We start from the raw sequence: 17,563 nt of genomic DNA, 5'->3' as shown, positions 1-17,563 counted from the left end.
GCCTCTCCACCAGTCACCTGCACACTGAAGTAGCTTTCATTCCTACTTTGCAAAATTCACCTTGTTGGGAGCTTTTGCACAATTGTCTCCTCAGTCCTCTTTCTGAGAAGGACACAAAGCCACAGGGTTGGCTTAGTGGGCTCACAAGAGAGTGACAGAATCACCCAATAAAATGAAAGAAACCCAAGGAAGAAACTGAAAATCTGGGGATAGAAGCTCCCGAGACTCCTAAAATAGCAGAAGCAGGGGTTGGACCCAAAAGGGACAAAATGCATCATATGCTCTTCTTGGTTCGAAATGGGGCTGACTTGCAAAGGGCTCTCTGTGAGAAAGCATGGAGATCTGTATTTATACTCCTAGGGGGCTGATCCATTTTCACTTTGACTAAAAAGGAGATCAATCAAGGGTCTAAAGAAAGAAAATTAAGAGACAAGGAAGACATGTTGCCTCCAGATTCACATGTCTAGGGGTAAACAAGAAAGACTTCAGGTGAGTTATGAAGATGAGCAATGGGTATAGAGAAAACCTTAAAATAAACCGATAGAAATAACAGAGGTTAGGACGCCTGGGTGGCTCAGTTGGTTAAACCACTGCCTTTGGCTCAGGTCATGATCCCAGGATCCTAGGACCGAGTCCCATATCAGCCTCCTTGCTCAGTGGGGAGTCTGCTTCTCTCTCTGCCTCTGCCTGCCACTTTGCCTGCTTGTGCTCTCTCTCTCTCTGACAAATAAATAAATAAAATCTTTTAAAAAAAGAAAGAGCAGAGGTTAATGAAAGGGAATAATAAACTTGTGGCATAGTTTCTTTGCCGAGGGAAGAGAGAACATTTTCCAGCTGCACTGGAGACGGGCATTTACCTATAAACCAGTAGAAAGTACAATTTAAGAAAATTACCGATTTTTAATACTTACCTTGTTCTCCACCTGGACATTGTCACCTTCCCCCAGCACTGCTGTGTGATGAGGTGCTATTTTCTGTTGTGCATCCTCAGGTCCTACAAGGAATATGACCCATGAAATCAAATGTTCTTTATAGTACATTGATCGCATGGTTTCAAACATGGTTAACTCCATAGCACCGTAATATTCGTCTCAACCTCAGACTTAAGAGACTTAGGAGTCTCTGTAAATCTCTTGGTTTATTATACCTGTAAGTACTAAAGTCTGAAACTGGCTGGTTTCCAATGCAGAAAAAACAAGGAAGTGAATCCTGCATCGTGTTTCCACTTACACTTTCGGTGGCAGGCCTAACAGTTCAATTTATAAGCAAAGTCTTCGGCATTACATGCTAATAAGAATGCTTCCTTGAGCAAACTATACACACCTCCTAGGAATTAAGCATACTTGGGAAAATTAGTAAATGCTATCATTAATTCCTGCCAACAAGTATTTATGGAACACCCATAAGTGCCTAGTTCTATCAGAAAATCCAAAGAAGATCAAAGCCAATTCCTTTTGTTGTTGTTGTTGTTGTTGCTGTTTTAAGTAGGCTCCACGCCCAATGTGGGGCTCCATGGAACTCATGATCCTGAGAAGCAAGAGTCGCAAACTCTACTCAGTGAGCCAGCTGGGCACCTCTCAAGCTCCTTTTACACAGGTAACTCAAATCTCATTGGGAGGAACTAAATATATCTTCATAAAAGAATCAGAGAGTAACTCCCTTGAAAAATAAGTAAGTAAATAGCTATTGCAGTATGAACAAGGCTCTGTTCTAAAGGCTATGTTGGGGGGGGTGTCTTCAGGATGGCTACATTCCTACCCCTTCTATAATGAGAACGACAGATGAAATACAAATGAAATTGTGTCCTAGTACAACAGTAAAATAATGAGCAAAGTTCAATGAGAGAACAGGGCTGTAGGGGCTAACTCGGGTCTAGGGGCCCTAAGGATTTGTCATGGAGGAATTGACTTGAACAGAGCTTTGCAGGATTACAGAGATCTATGCCATGTAAAGCTAGGGGATAGGGTATTCTAGACAAGACAACAGCCTTGGCGAAGCTGAGGTGTGGGGAACATGCATCTCTAGGGGAAGCGTGACCCGTCCACTACTGCTGTGACATTCCTTTGGGAAGAATGATGGAAATGGAGACCGGCTTCAGATCAAGAAAAGACTTGGAAGCCATGCTTATCCACATAAAGTGGGGGGCCTCTGAGGACAGAGTTGGGCCTGAAATGGTCAGATCTGTGTCTTGGGGACATAACTTTGGGAGCAGAGCATAGAATAGACTGAGGAGGCAAGAATGAAATTAGGATGACCTGTTAGGGGCTTACTGTCACAGTCTCAATGAAACTGAATTACGGTCTGGGGGCACCGGGCAGGCTCAATCGGTTACACCGCTGACTTTGGCTCAGGTCCGAATCTCGGGGTCCTGGGATCAAGCCCCGTGTCAAGCTCCATGCTCAGTGGGGAGTCTACTGGTTCTTTTCCCTCACCCTCTCCTTCTGCCCCTACTCCCAACTTGTGTGCACACATGCGTGTTCTCCCCACCTCAAATGGATAAATAAAATCTTAAAAAAAAAAAGGAAGAAGAAAATCAAGTAAAGTGTGAACTAAGAGAGTGGGATGGATTTTCGAGGTGGAGTTAAGAAAGAATCTAAAGGACCTGGCAACAGTGGGAGAGAGGAGACCAATGGGATCCTCTCTAGGAACGTGATAACACAGCGACCAGATGACAGCAGTGCTTCCGCACGAGGGTAGGGACTGGAGAAGCCACATGGGCTGGAATAGTCATAGGCTGGAGACAGGAGGCTGGGATTTGGGCTGGTTCTTTCAGTTGGGTAAAAAAAACCAAGACATGCAAATGGACAACAGAGAGAAGGTTCCAAGCAGGAAGAGAAGCCCAAAGAGATGCCTAAGAGGGATACACCTTAAGGACATTTGGAGACATAAATCTGGGCATCCCCCTGACATGTTAAAGCTAAAGCTGAATAATCAATTAGGGTATGCTTATTTATTTATTTATTTTTAAGATTTTATTTATTTATTTGACAGACAGAGATCACAAGTAGGCAGAGAGGCAGGCAGAGAGAGGAGGAAGCAGGTTCCCCGCTAAGCAGAGAGCCCGATGCGGGGCTCGATCCCAGGACCCCAGGATCATGACCCGAGCCAAAGGCAGAGGCTTTAAGCCACTGAGCCACCCAGGCACCCTGGGTATGCTTATTTAAATGAAAACAACAGCTTGAGGAATTATTATATAAACAGACACATAATTTGTGAATTTTGTGAATACTGGAGCCCAAACATAGTAATTTTTTTTTCCGAGGGAAAGCCTCCCTTCTACCTCCACTTTGGAGATCACCCATGTGAGCAACGAGGCTCATTTTGATGTTTGCAAATGTGAAATAGGATTCTAACCAACCGAAAATTTTTTTAAGATTTTTATTTATTTATATTTCAGAGATCACAAGTAGGTAGAGAGGCAGGCAGAGAGAGGGAGGGGGAAGCAGACTCCCTGCTGAGCAGAGAGCCCGATGTAGGACTCGATCCCAGGACCCTGAAATCATGACCTGAGCCAAAGGCAGAGGCTTAACCCACTGAGCTACCCAAGTTCCCCCTGATCCCCGCCCCGTGCAAGAGTCCTTAACCTGGGGTCAGTGCAGTCCCGGGACCCATGGCTAGAACTCAGAGCAATTGCTGGAAGGCAGACAAAAACTTTCTTTTCATGAACACGGAGCTGAGATCGGCCTTTCCTTTGGTCATGAATGTAGCCAACGACCACTGTGGTATTGGCTGGGCCACTGACTCCATCTCCAATAGAGATCACAGGTGTTTTCCCCTCCTGTTACAGTGCCATGGCCATCTCAAAACACCCTTCATGGGAATCAGTGCTGAGAACGGAGAGTAGTGCTACTGCTCCGTGGTGTTCTTTCAGATGGCATCCAAGAAGCACACCTAGAACTCTACTGCAAACTTCTGCTTTTAACATTTTAATGGTTTCATTGAATTAAAAACAGCAACAACAACAACAACACTGTTCAAGAGGTGGAAACTTGGCAAATGACAAAAGGGTCCATGGCACAAAATAAGATTAAGAACCTCCGTCCCAGAAGAAGGGGTGTGCTAGTCAATGTTTAAAACTAGATTTCAGATAAAGGGCTAATATCCAAAATCTATAAAGAACTTATCAAACTCAACACTCAAAGAACAAATAATCCAATCAAGAAATGGGCAGAAGACATGAACAGTTATTTCTGCAAAGAAGACATCCAAATGGCCAACAGACGCATGGAACAGTGCCCAACGTCACTCAGCATCAGGGAAATACAAATAAAAACCACAGTGAGGGGCACCTGGGTTGCTCAGTGGGTTAAGCCTCTGCTTTCAGCTCAGGTCATGATCCCAGGGTCCTGGGATCAAGCCCCATATTGGGCTCTCTGCTCAGTGGGGAGCCTGCCTCCCCCTGCCTCTCTGCCTACTTGTGATCTCTGTCAAATAAATAAATAAGATCCTTTTAAAAATTAAAAAAAAAACCTACAGTGAGATACCACCTCACACCAGTCAGAATGGCTAAAATTAACAAGTCAGGAAACAACAGATGTTGGCGAGGATGCGGAGAAAGGGGAACCCTCCTACACTGTTGGTGGGAATGCAAGCTGGTGCAGCCACTCTGGAAAACAGCATGGAGGTTCCTCAAAAAGTTGAAAATAGAGCTACCCTATGACCCAGCAATTACACTACTGGGTATTTACCCTAAAGATACAAATGTAGTGATCTGAAGGGGCATGTGCACACAAATGTTTATAGCAGCAACGTCCAGAGTAGCCAAACTATGGAAAGAAACTAGATGTCCATCAACAGATGAATGGATCAAGAAGTGGTGTATACACACACACACACACACACACACACAATGGAATACTATGCAGCCATCAGAAAGTGAAATCATGCCATTTGCAGCAATGTGGATGGAACTAGAGGGTATTATGCTAAGTGAAGTAAGTCAATCAGTGAAAGACAATTATCATATGATCTCACTGATATGAGGAATTTGAGAGGCAGGGTGGGGGGCTTGGGGAGTGGGGAAGGAAAAAATGGAACAAGATGGGATCTGGAGGGAGACAAACCATAAGAGACTCTTTTTTTTAAGATTCTTTCTTTCTTTATTTATTTGACAGAGATCACAAGTAGGCAGACAGGCAGGCAGAGAGACAGAGGAGGAAGCAGGCTCCCTGCTGAGCAGAGAGCCCAATGCGGGGCTCGATTCCAGGACCCTGAGATCATGACCTGAGCCGAAGGCAGAGGCTTTAACCCACTGAGCCACCCAGGCACCCCCATAAGAGACTCTTAATCTCACAAAACAAACTGAGGGTTGCTGGGGGGTGGAGGGGCGGGGATGGGGTGGCTGGGTGATGGACATTGGGGAGGGTCTGTGCTATGGTGAGTGCTGTGAATTGTGTAAGCCTGATGAGTCACAGACCTGTATCCTTTAGACAAATAATACATTATATGTTAATTTTAAAAAGGCATTAAAAAAAGTAATTTGAGAAAAAGAAAGGATTAATGTAAATTTGAAATAGAATTACTGAATAAAATGTTTAACTGAAAAAATAAAACTGGCTTTCAGGCAAGAGTGGAAGAATGAACCCAATTTGTAGTACATGCTCATTTCCGTGGCGTAAAGGCTCCCACTGTGGCCAATTTCAAATTACCAATGTGAGGTGTGAGGTCAGGGAAGAGGTGCACATTCGGCCCCCTCCAGCCAGTGACAGTTGGCCCAACGTACCACTAAAGGTCCTTTCTCTATCGATGATTTAGGTCAGCAGGGGCCATGGAACTGAACGAGAGGCCACCGCGGACTTTCTACTCATGCATGGATTTGGCAATAGAACAGAGGTCTGGGAGTCTAAGAATAATCTTACTTAGAACTGGGTCATATCTTTAACTGTGCGATGAAGAAGCATTTGATTAAGGGTGCTTTTATCTTCAGCTCATTCATACAAAACACCCAAATACGTTACCCACAAGGTCTACTCTTGGCCCCTCATTTTAGAGGGAACATTTTAGAATGTCCCACTGAACAGAAGCCCCAACAACTTCTACAGCCTGTCATTATGGAGTGGGCTGGCGAGGGACAAGTCTCCACTAATGCAGAACTGGGTTCCTCTGCACCTCCTCGCAAGGGAGCTCGCTTGACTGGGGTGTTCCCGGGTCTATGAGCAAACGCAAAATTAGAAACAAAGAGTTCATGTTTTCCTAAGAACACCAATCGTCACTTTATTTGGAACACCATTGCCGCCCACCTTCTTCGCCGCTCAAGGGGAGGAATCATAGTGCTGATTCTGAAGCCATCAGCTTATGGCTGACTTTCATTGTAGATGCTGGAGTCAGGTTTCCAGGTCATTCTAACTGTACCTTAAGCTTCTATATTGTTTTAGGAAACGTTGAAAACAGGATCCCCCAAAACAAAGACTGCTTCTGTCATCTTATCGTTTCTATGCTATTTCACCCGCCTGGTTATCTCCTGAACCTAAAATTAGTCGCAAAGAAAATATACTTTATTGTGTTTGACTACTTTCAATTATACCAGAGCCAAATCAGATACTAAATAGTTTCCATCAAGAAGCTTCGCCAAGAATGTTGACTCTAAGAGGGCAGTGAAGGAGGATGTACTGGAAAACAATTGAACTGCAAATAGTCTGGTTTTGCCGAAACAGTCCTGAAAGGGCAAAACACTTTAATACATATTTTCAAGTTAGTGCCGCGGTTTCAGTGTGTGATTAATCGCTGGGCAACTTTCCCCCATATGCCTGATATCCTTTCTCTTGTCTTTACAAGGATGCCCGTGCTAGTGATGGCACTTCCAGGAGAGTCTGATTTCCTCAATTGTGTGTACAATGGAAGCCCCCTTATCTGATGCAATCAGGATCATTAACTGGAAGAGACAGTCAACTGCCTCCAACATTTTAAATTAAAGCGCAAATGTGCATACATTTGCCAGTTTTTAGAAATACAGTCAAGGTGGGTCGGCTGATTGGACTGAAGCCCTGTCTCTCGAAAGCGTACATGACTGCAACCACTGAAATCCTTCTAGATTACTAGTTGCCCCATTCTCTTTCTTTCAAAAGCTCTTTTTTAGCAATTCCCTTTTACAAAGCATTTGGCTGAGTTCTAAAAATACCTACTTTTCTTTCTTTCTTTTTTTTTTTTTAAAGATTTTATTTGTTTGAAAGACCGCAGGAATGGGGAGTCATGGGGAGGGGAAGAGGCAGAGGGAGAGGGAGAAGCAGGCTCCCTGCTGAGCAGGGAACCTGACCTTGGGGCTCCATCCCAGGACCTGGATCAGGACTTGAGCTGAAGACAGACGCTTAGCCAAGGAGCCCAACTCTTTTGATACCTACTTCATTAATTTACATATAGCTTAATTAAAGTGCCTCATTGCAATCACAATTGCCTTTAAAGTTCAATTTGGTTGCAGGGAGTAGCAATGGGCAAGCAGACCAGGGTTGCCCGTTATCCTGGGTGTTCAAAGCACCTCATGCAAGGTATTCCTCGTGGAAGGAACACACTGCTCAGTCCAGTTCATTCTAGGTGAGTGGAGGTCAATTCGGAAGGCTTCTAGCATTGCTCCCCTTTTACCGAGATTCAGGGTCCGTGTCAAACTTAGTACCACCCAGAACCAGCAGCAAAGGGCTGAGCACAAACTAAGCATGAATAAATACTTAAGTGAGTCTGAAACATTTCACTACCTTCATAATAAGCCAGTTAGGTGTCATTTCAATAACCACAGACAAATATTTTTAGATTTCTAAATATACTTTCTCAGCCAAACAGTATACGTGATACTGGTCCCTCTAGGAGACTGACATCCAAGCTGATAAACCATCCCATGCCAGAGGGCTACAGCATATAAACTCCTCTACCCTTTGATCTGTGTTAATGTCTAATGTCATTTTCATCTCAGCGCCAGGGAAGGGGTTCAGCTCCAGTTTACTTGGCATCTACTAGCTTTCTGACTGTGTGGTTTTCAGTTTCTTTGTTTTCTTTTTCTTTTTATCATCTACTGACTGCACAGATGTCAGCTGAGGGCTGGTCAAAGGACTCGATGCCTCAGTAGAAGATGATTGTCAAAGATCTCACTCCAGTAATCTGTCATGTTGAAACCTCCACCTGTCCTTACTCAAAACTTACCAATATCTGTCTTTTAGGAACTTCCTGCCATCAATTAATATTTTGAGTCCACCTGAATCTCCATTTTATGGGATCTCCCCTGATTACTTTCTCAATCCAAATGGCAGTCTCTTTATTCCAGCTCAATGCACACTTGTAACATCTATTCCAACAGAACGGAGGTGCGTGGCATTTTGGAAAAGACAATTACTTGCTTATTGGTTCCTGCCATCTGTGGTTTGCTGGTGCCATCCAGGTTTTAAAAGCAAGATAAAAATGTCTCAGAACACGTTTTCTGGATTCTCTCTTATAGATTTTATACATCAGTACATATTTAAGAGCTTTCGGGCTTTGTCTTTTTGCCTCTGGCGATTTGTTCTTGCCCTTTTGTTTTTCTCATTAACATCTCCACGGTGCGGGGGGGGGGGGGGGGGGGGGGGGGGGTTAGGAGGAAGGGAAGAAGATAAAATTCAAATGAGATCATTTGGCCAGTCACTGATTGGCTAAAGCAGAGTCCCCAGAGGCCAGTATGTGAGCTGGATTCTCTCCACCGTCCAGTTTACCCCGGACAGATGCAAGTCCGCTCCAATGCTGCACACTGTTACCCCATTTCCTGCCAGATGTTTTGCACTAGTGGCCCACAGTCATGAGAGGGGACCAGGGCAGTGACTAGAAATGGCTCAGGAAACTCCTGGCTTCTCAAGTAAAACAAGGGGATGTACAGATCATTCTTACCCCTTCAGTTGTTGAGCTTTGCACTTGTTGAGTTCTTGGACTAAAGGTCTGCTAGGAAACAGGGCTCTAACTACTGATGAAAACAGGTTTTGAGTGGGCGCCTGGATGGCTCAGTCAGTTAAGCCTCTGCCTTCGGCTCAGGGAAAAGGATGGAGCCCAACCTGGGGTTCCCTGCTTAGCCGGGAGTTCTCCCTCTGTCCCTTCCCCTGCTCCTGCCCACACAGGCGCACAGGCGCTCTCTTCCTCTCAAATAAAATCTTTTAAAAAAATATTATATTTAGGGCGCCTGGGTGGCTCAGTGGGTTAAGCCTCTGCCTTCGGCTCAGGTCATGATCCCAGGTGCTGGGATCGAGTCCCGCATCGGGCTCCCTGCTCAGCCAGGAGCCTGCTTCCTCCTCTCTTTCTGCCTGACTCTCTGCCTACTTGTGATCTCTGTCTGTCAAATAAATAAATAAAATCTTTAAAAAAAATTATATTTATTTACTTGACAAAGAAACACAGCAAGAGAGGGAACACAAGCAGGGGGAGTGGGAGAGAGAGAGAGAAGCAGGCTTCCTGCTGAGCATGGAGCCTGATGCGGGGGCTCAATTCCAGGACCCAATCCCAGGACCCTGGCATCATGACCTGAGCTGAAGGCAGATGCTTCACCACTGAGCCACCCAGGCGCCCCCCTCCCTAAACAGGTTTTGAAGGGAGGAGGATGAGGGGATGGGCAAAATGGGTGAAGGGAAGCAAGCGGTATACAGTCTTCCAGTTACAGAAGGACTAAGTCACAGGGATGAAATGCACAGCATTCACAATCAATCAATCAATCAATCAATCAAAAAATTGGGTGGGGGGAGGCACAGCATGGGGAATACAGGCCTTGATATCAGAATAGTGTTGGATGGCGACAGTTGGGAGCGCCAAGTGTGGTGAGCGCTGTAAGGACCTATTTAGCAAGAGGCTTCCATCAAGGTTAAATCAATAACGTTGTTTAATCCTTAAACTGTCCCTGGTCCCCTTCCCCCAGCTCCAGGTAACAAAGCCCAGATACAGGGGTGGGTCAGGCCAGGTGGAGACATCGATCAGTGTGGGCGCATACTGTCTCCTAGCTACCAAGGAGTATGGGCCCCGCCCTTTGGGAGCCTTTTGGCACCAATCCCAATCAAGGTGTAATAGGCTGGTTCAAATGTCTGCTAGGGTCAATTGTAACTCAACTGGTCACCTAGCATCACTGTGGAGTTTCCTGTGTGTGTTACAATCTCATTGGCCACCTGTGCGTGGCCAGGCCCGACCACATGGCCTTTGCCCTTAAAAGCTAGTCTGTGAAACAGAGAAGGGTCGCCCTCTCTTGTAAGAGTTGTGGCCCCGAACCCCGAAGGTTTGGTTTGATTCTTGATGCCTGGCGCGAAATAAAGCTTTGCTTGACCTTCGCTTTGTATCAGTCTCGCTCCTTTCATCACGGACCCATTTTGGAGGGCACAACAAGCACAGCGTCACCTACAGACCTGTTGAATCGCTACATGGTACCCCTAAAACTAATGTCACGTGCGCATCAATGATACTCCGAATAAAAAAACAGGTTTTGAAGATTCTTTGTTAACCTTTTCCTCCACGTCATCCTTCACACCACCATTTAAACCAAAATCAAATAGGAGCTTTTGTAGCGGTCCAGAAGCTGAGAAAGTTTTCTACCTCTGTAGATGGCTGAAATGGATCAAAATAATAGCATTTTGTGACACATGAAAAAGACACGCAATTCAAGCTTCAGTGGCTACCACAAGGGCTTCCGGATTACTGGATTACTGCAGCTGCTTTTGTGCAGGGAGAGCTGGAAAAAGTCCTTGACAACTGAAAATGTCTGGTCCTCAGAGATGAAAGTATTCATTATCTTGGCCTTTATAACAAGTTTGCTATCCTTGCCTTTTCTCATTCTCACAAACATTTCTGCTCTCCTTACCACCTCGGAATTCACATGCTCGCTTTGTTACTTTCCATTTGTGCAGGTTATTTTGTTCCTCTTGAAATCCTAAATTAATGGGCACTACTGCCATAAAAACCAGTCTTGACTCTCCACGTGTATCAAGTATGTTGTGACACTCAAGATTTTCTAAAGCTCTTAAAACAGTTGATGCTTCGCCTCTTTCAGATGGTTAATAGAGTTTACTTGTGACACTTGTGATAGTACTACTAATTTTTCTCATGTTTTTTCAAATGCTGAAAGAAATGAATTTTGCTTCTGACCCACAATTGAAATGCTATTCAGCGAAAGAGGAACTAAGGCCATTTTTACTATATAAAATCAAAATACATGGATTTGTATTACCACTATTTTCCAGGAGAGTAATTTGAGGCAACTGAACTCTTTCAGAGATTATGAAGAATGGTTTAAGTGGCTCTAAGGATCGTCTTCAAGTTCGGAGCAGATGTTATCAATAAGGCAGCAGTCTGGGCTGTATCACCCCAGGAGGTGGCCATGTAGGGGCTCTGTGAGGTTGAGTGGTACACCTCTGTCGTGAGGGGCAGGGAGGGGGCGGGGGAGGCTGATTCTCTTAGTTCCAGTTTTCCCAGCAGCACTGTCTGGGATGCATATTTAAGGGCAAGGAATTTACCCAAAGTTGGACACAGGCAGCAACAGTCCAGGAACTGAGAGAGTTAGGTCAGGGAAAGAGGACAAAGAAGAGTGTGCTCTCAAGCCTGTCCCCATTGTGGGTGGCTGGGACATAAGCCCATGGGGAGAGGCTTGGAAAGGCCTCACAACACACAGCCCTCCATTATCCCACCTGAGGGATGAGGTAGCTTCTGGAAATGTCAGTCCCCCAGCACCTCGATCCTGCCCTGTTTGGGGCAAAGAGAGCAGCCTTCCCCATTTCAGAGACAGCTTCAGGCCATAAGACACAGATACCCCCGGTGAGCTGGGAGTTGTCAGTGGGCACCGTGGAGATGAGGCACTGGGGGTATGGGGAGGGCACCTAGAGCATCTGCGACAGCAGTGTTCCGTCGGGCCCACAGAGAGACATGCCTGCCCCCTGTGCCGCTTCCAGGATGACAGGGCGGGTGGGGACAGATGCAGCAGGAGCCAGCCTACAGGTGGACCGGGAAAGACACGTTCAATGGCGGAGCTGCCGACTTGTCACTGTACAAAGATTATGCAGTGCGGCATGGGAAACAGGATTGGGGAGTCCTTGGTTCTCATCCCAGGGCCACCAAGGCATCATCGCGGCAAGTTATATAACTTCCATTAGACTTCACTTTTGTCATCTATAAAATGACAGTTGGTTGAGTCTTGAAATGGCTGTCCTAGACTAGCCTCAGCAAGAGCCACATATACAACCCTTAAAATAAGAGAAGACCAACTTCGAGATTTCTCAGCGGCACCTGGGACTGCAAATTCACCTCCGTCCACCTCCCAGGAGACAGATTCCTGCTCCCCTTAGCCCGTTAGAGCCCCATCCGTCTATCAGCACAGAGATCGCCAACCTCTTAACAAGAATGTCAACCCACATGATCTTGCCTGGACCTTACATCCACACACAGGCTGCAGTAAAATGGTGGCTGTCATGTGTTCATATTCCCTTCCCTCACCGAACATGCTGGAAGCTGAGACATGCCCTGCCCTGGGCTTGCCGGGACGTACTAGGATATAGAGAGGGCTGGTGCTGGACAAGAAGGCAGCACAGTAGTGGATGACATGAGAGGTTTCATCTTGCTTTCTCCCCCTTCAGTCCTTCAAATTACAGTGCAATTGAATCCAAACAACATCGTCATCACTTACCAATATACACATCTCCAGATATGGTATAAATGAAGCTTGTCCATCCTGAAAAAGAACCAGCAATGTTAAAAGGTTAGTGTCCATAATGCCAAAAGGAACAAAGATATAATAATATATTCAACCAATCTCTAGGAAATATAAAAACATCTAACAGATATGAAAGATAAATTGAGATGAAATCCTTTATTTTCTCTTAGACGCACGGTTAAAATTTAAACTTCTGTGAGCTGTTAAAAACACACACTCCCACATGCATGTATGCATGGACACACGTATACATGTACCCCTAAACCTAAAGGATTTGGCCCACCATGTTTTATATCCACCCAAGTAGACAGTATACAGCTCCCCCAACTACACAGCCATATGCCAACAGCTGTATTAACAAACCGTCCCCTCCAGTTTTAACGTCCCGCTAATAACCACAACACCCCAGTCTGGCTTATCTTTAGTTCATTGTATATCCAGGTAGTTTCAAGTGTGAAGAAAATTCTAGAAACACACTGTACTTAGTTGTACTTGAGTCTCTAGTGAATTCATTCCTCTTCATCTATCCTAAAATGGAGGATCAGTTCCAGGGATTTGGGGATGCACAATCTTTGGGGTACACGTGGGGTTCAGATGGTCTGTGCACTTGCTGGAACTACATACCCAATTTTTCAAGTGTGTGTGCTTTTCTGTGAGGTCATACAGCATTCAGCAGACTCCCACTGTGACCCATGGGGCCACGAGCTCAGAACCACAGACAACCTGCCTCTTGCTTTCCCAGTGCCAGGCAGCACTTGCTTTCCATGGGTCTTCGTACCCATGACCCAGTAGGGATGCTTCAGGGCCACCAGGAGACCTGAATCCAGGAATGGCAAACTCAAAACAGAAGCAGGACATCACCTGTGTGCCTTCAGTGGAAGAGGAGAAGATGTGGGACGGTAGAGTTCACGGTGGAAGGGCAGGGCCCAGACTGAAGCCAGTGTGAGTCACCGTGGTGACACAAGGAACAAAGCAAAGGCAGGTGTGGAAGGATCATGGGGGATGACATATACTCCAGGGTTGCAGATGCGAGGCCAGGCGGGTTGAAACACACACGAGAGAAGGTGTAACTGAGAACACTCGACATCTGGTGAAGAAGTCTGGTTAAGAAAATCCAACGGATGGCGAAACAAACCAAGACACTTAGGCGGACGCCAGAGGAGATCTTTTCACCCTCGCACTGCCCAGTTTTTCCTCTCTGAGATTTCACCAGCTCCAGTTGAAGGCCTCTGGAAGTAATTTGACTTGCTGATGGCTCACCCCCCCCTTGTTCTCCCTTACGTCCGGACCCACAAGCTCAGTCTCCATGCACGTAGCCAACAACACTCACTCCCGCACATGCGCTGTGGGCGGAGTCACTGGGATGAAGAAGGCCCAGCTGGAATGCGTGAGTTGTGCAATTTGGCGGAGGGAGGTTCGTGATGCAGGAAGCCCAGGCCAATGATCCACAGCCCACTTCCACGTGTGTTATCTGGGCTGGCCGGGCTCTGCTACAGAACAGCCCTCTCTGCTTCCTCATGACGGCTCGGCCGCTCCAGTCCTACTGGGCCTGATGCGAACTGTAATTCTGCAACAAAACCTCTTTCCTCGCTGATTTTTTATTTAAAAAAAAATCCACCACTGAACATTGTTTACATTGATTTTTCAAAGTGCAAACATCTTCGCTGTGTTTCTCTGATTATTAAAAAAAAAAAAACCTCATACACATAAATTTCAAACATATTTTAAGACTTGGAAGTGTACAATCTCTAAATTGAAAATCTTTCTGAAATCTTCATCCTTGGCCCGACATCCATATTGTTGTTAGCAATTTGATATTTTATGTTTTCAGTGCTATATATCATTTGCTTAAAAGCATGAACAAACTCAATGTTCTATTCTGAATACCTTTCCATGTCAAAACAGAGAAATAACTCATCCTCAGGAAAGACTGCAAAGCATTCCAGTGGAAGGACACGTCATAATTTACGCAACCAAGCCCCTCTTTGTGCTGGAAAGGTACTAAAAAATTAAGGGCTTCTGAGTTTGACAAAACCTCAAAGCTCTCAATTGCTCAACTGGGTTTTGACTGAGGTTTACTGTGATTGTCCTAATCTCATTTCTTCTCTGACCTCTGTGCTTCATTCCTACTCACCCTCTGAACAGAAAACTACTCCACATAGAATTGCCATCGGCCTGTTTTCTGTTTTATCTTTATACGTGATCCAGAAGGATCAAACATTTGCTCAAAGTCATGGCCAGGTCAATGGAGTAAGTGCCTTCACCTATGTTTGCCCCTTGCAAAAGTCTTCTATTAGCATGCGGAGCCCATCCTCACCAGCAGTAACAAAATTCCTGTTACTGGGGGGAAGGCACACAGCATTAGAGGGAATGGAGTCAAAACAGGGGGACGAGGGGGGCGAGAATTGCCTTTCTTCCTTCCTTTTAACATGTTGTCCAAGTGCACGTGCCCCTGGTCCACCTTAAAGAGGGCTTTCTGTCCTCAAACTTTCTAATTGATTCCATTCTTTCCAACTTGTCTCCTGGCTCAGGCAAAAGACGGTGAGGGCAGGGCACCCCCTGATGGGACCTGAAACTACCCCCTCAAGCAGTAAGGACCGCCCTGAGCCAGCAAGAGCCCTCCCACGATGGATTGGCCCTTCACTGCTCACCTGCGGGCACCCGCCCCACCGTGTCCCACATTTTCCTTCTATAAACCGGGAAGTATTTTTAGCACTTTGGAGACAATCTCTGAGCTACAAGTTTGCAGTATTCCCAGTGTGGGAACAAATGAATAAACTCCTTTCTTGTTTCACCACTACTTCTTTCTCTGCCTTCTTCTGACTACAGTGAAACAAAAGTCCAATTGTGTGAACGCTTCCTGTATGTTTAAGAGCCAGCACATTTTTATTAGAATTCCTTCTCTGCAAGAGTAGAATTGCATCAGCAAAGCGCTCTCTGGTAAGATTTTGGGTCCTCCTCATCCTTCCCTGCTCCCTCCCCCCAACTTTATGTCCTGCACCAGGAATTAATACCATCCCCCCATTTTTATATAGGGTCACAGGCCCTATAGTTTCCTTTCTTCCACCAACCAGGTCTCCAAGCTCCTGGGTCCAGGCAGCTGGGAAGCTCTTCCCCTCCCTCGGGCCACGACAGAAGAGGGGACAGAGGTCTCATTTCACCTCTGGCCCCGTAGGATGGTTTAATCAGCACCACATGTAAGTAGGGCTTCCTTTAGTCAAACATTAAAAAAAAAGTAAGACTTTTAAATATGAAAATCATTTTCTGTGCCTTCTGCTCTCATTCCCAGGGTGGTTCCTAATTCTTGCCAGTGTCCCTAGTGAGAACTTTTCCTGGCCTGCGTTCCTTGCTTTAACCCAGCTCATTCTCCTCCTGCCTGAGCCGGAGAGTTCCTTATTTCAGTGAATTTTGCAGCTACTCCCTATACATGGGATGTGGGAAACCGAGGCACAAGGGGAAAAAAAAAATGTCCTTAATACTTATAGCCCACGGACAAGTCCTTGAAACAGGCAGAGGGACATTCCTCTAGAAACTCAGCTGCCTCACTGTTACTACTTTGCCAAGGCAAGAGACAATCTTAGCCTGACCCTCAGGATCCTATAAGTCTACTTTAACTTTTAAAAATTCCTTTAGAAGGGCGCCTGGGTGGCTCAGGTCATGATCTCAGGGTCCTGGGATTGAGCCCCGCATCGGGCTCTCTGCTTGGCGGGGAGTCTGCTTCCCTTTCTCTCTCTACCTGCTGCTCTGCCTGCTTGTGATCTCTCTCTCTCTCTGTCAAATAAATAAATACAATTTTAAAAAAAACAAAAGAGATCGATTCAGGGATATGGTAGGTTAAGTAGGATCACTTTTTAAAAAATTCCTTTAGAAACTTCCTTTATCTCTACTTCCCCCGACACCAAGATACATGTTGGCAATCACCCTCCAAGCATACTGCCCACTGATACACATCTGAAGGGTCTCATGACTGAGTTTTTATTAGATGGTAATAAATGACCCTTTCCTAACAACAGCTAGCCCCCTCAACGTCCTGGACATCTTGTCTCCAAAATTCCTTGGAGACTTACGCTCTCCCTAACCCCTTCCCTAACCCCTAACCCCTGAAAGTATATAATCAGTCACCCATCACAACCCCAGTGCCGCTCTTTCTGCCCACAGGTCCTGTCCCCGGGCGTTAATAAAACCACCATTTTGCACTGAAGACATCTCAAGGATTCTTTCTTGGCCATTGCCTTCAAACTCCCCCCGCCCACTTCAAACCACATCACTCAGGACAACTCCCCTACCCCTCCATGGCTCTAAGTTCATCTTGGGGAAGTAGCTCCCTCCCCATGGACTCCAAGCCTAGTGGTCTGGGATGCAAGGCGACCCACCTGATCGTCTCCTCCCCCTCTTCACTTAAACAAATTCCTTTTTTTAATTTTTATTTTGAAATAATTTCAGAATACAGAAACGTTACAAAAATAATATAGAGAATTACCATATACCCCCACCCAGATTCTCTAAAAGCTTACACGTTATCACAATATGCTTCATCATTCTTTCTAGAAATACGTAAATCTTGTCTTCTGAAATATTTGAACAGGTTTACAGATATGATATCCCTGTATTTTGAAATAATTCAATATTGTTAAAAAAAAGAAAAGAAGTCCAAAATGGAGTCATTTGTCCCCCAAGACAGAAAGCCAAGACTTAAGTACAACTTCTTTAATTTATTTGAGAGAGTGAACGAGAGAAAGCGTGCGCACGGACAAATATGCAGGGTTCTCAGACTGACTCCCTACTGAGTCTGGAGCCCCACATGGGGCTCAATCTCATGACCCTAAGACTTGACCTGAACTGAAATCAACAGTCAGACACTTAACTGACTGAGCCACCTTAAGGTGCCCCTTAATTACAACTTTGAACTTCTCCCCAAAATGTGACCTTTTAAGAGTT

At 45.5% G+C, this 17,563-nt stretch overlaps 1 protein-coding gene across 1 annotated transcript in view; it reads right to left on the bottom strand.

Moving 5' to 3' along the window:
- PIR (pirin) overlaps positions 1-17,563 on the bottom strand; it is a gene marked incomplete at both ends in the record, with an annotated part of 124,353 nt that overhangs the window by 12,016 nt on the left and 94,774 nt on the right. Inside the window, 2 exons of the mRNA XM_082717059.1 lie at positions 912-994; positions 12,599-12,643. Coding sequence (XP_082573185.1) covers positions 912-994; positions 12,599-12,643 — 128 coding nt within the window. The remainder of the gene's footprint in view (positions 1-911; positions 995-12,598; positions 12,644-17,563) is intronic.

This window comes from Mustela nivalis (genome assembly GCF_964662115.1).
Source record: "Mustela nivalis genome assembly, chromosome: X".
Classification (NCBI taxonomy): Eukaryota; Metazoa; Chordata; class Mammalia; order Carnivora; family Mustelidae; genus Mustela; species Mustela nivalis.
The sequence above is the reverse complement of the archived record's forward strand: the minus strand, read 5'-3'. Positions and strand labels throughout refer to the sequence as shown.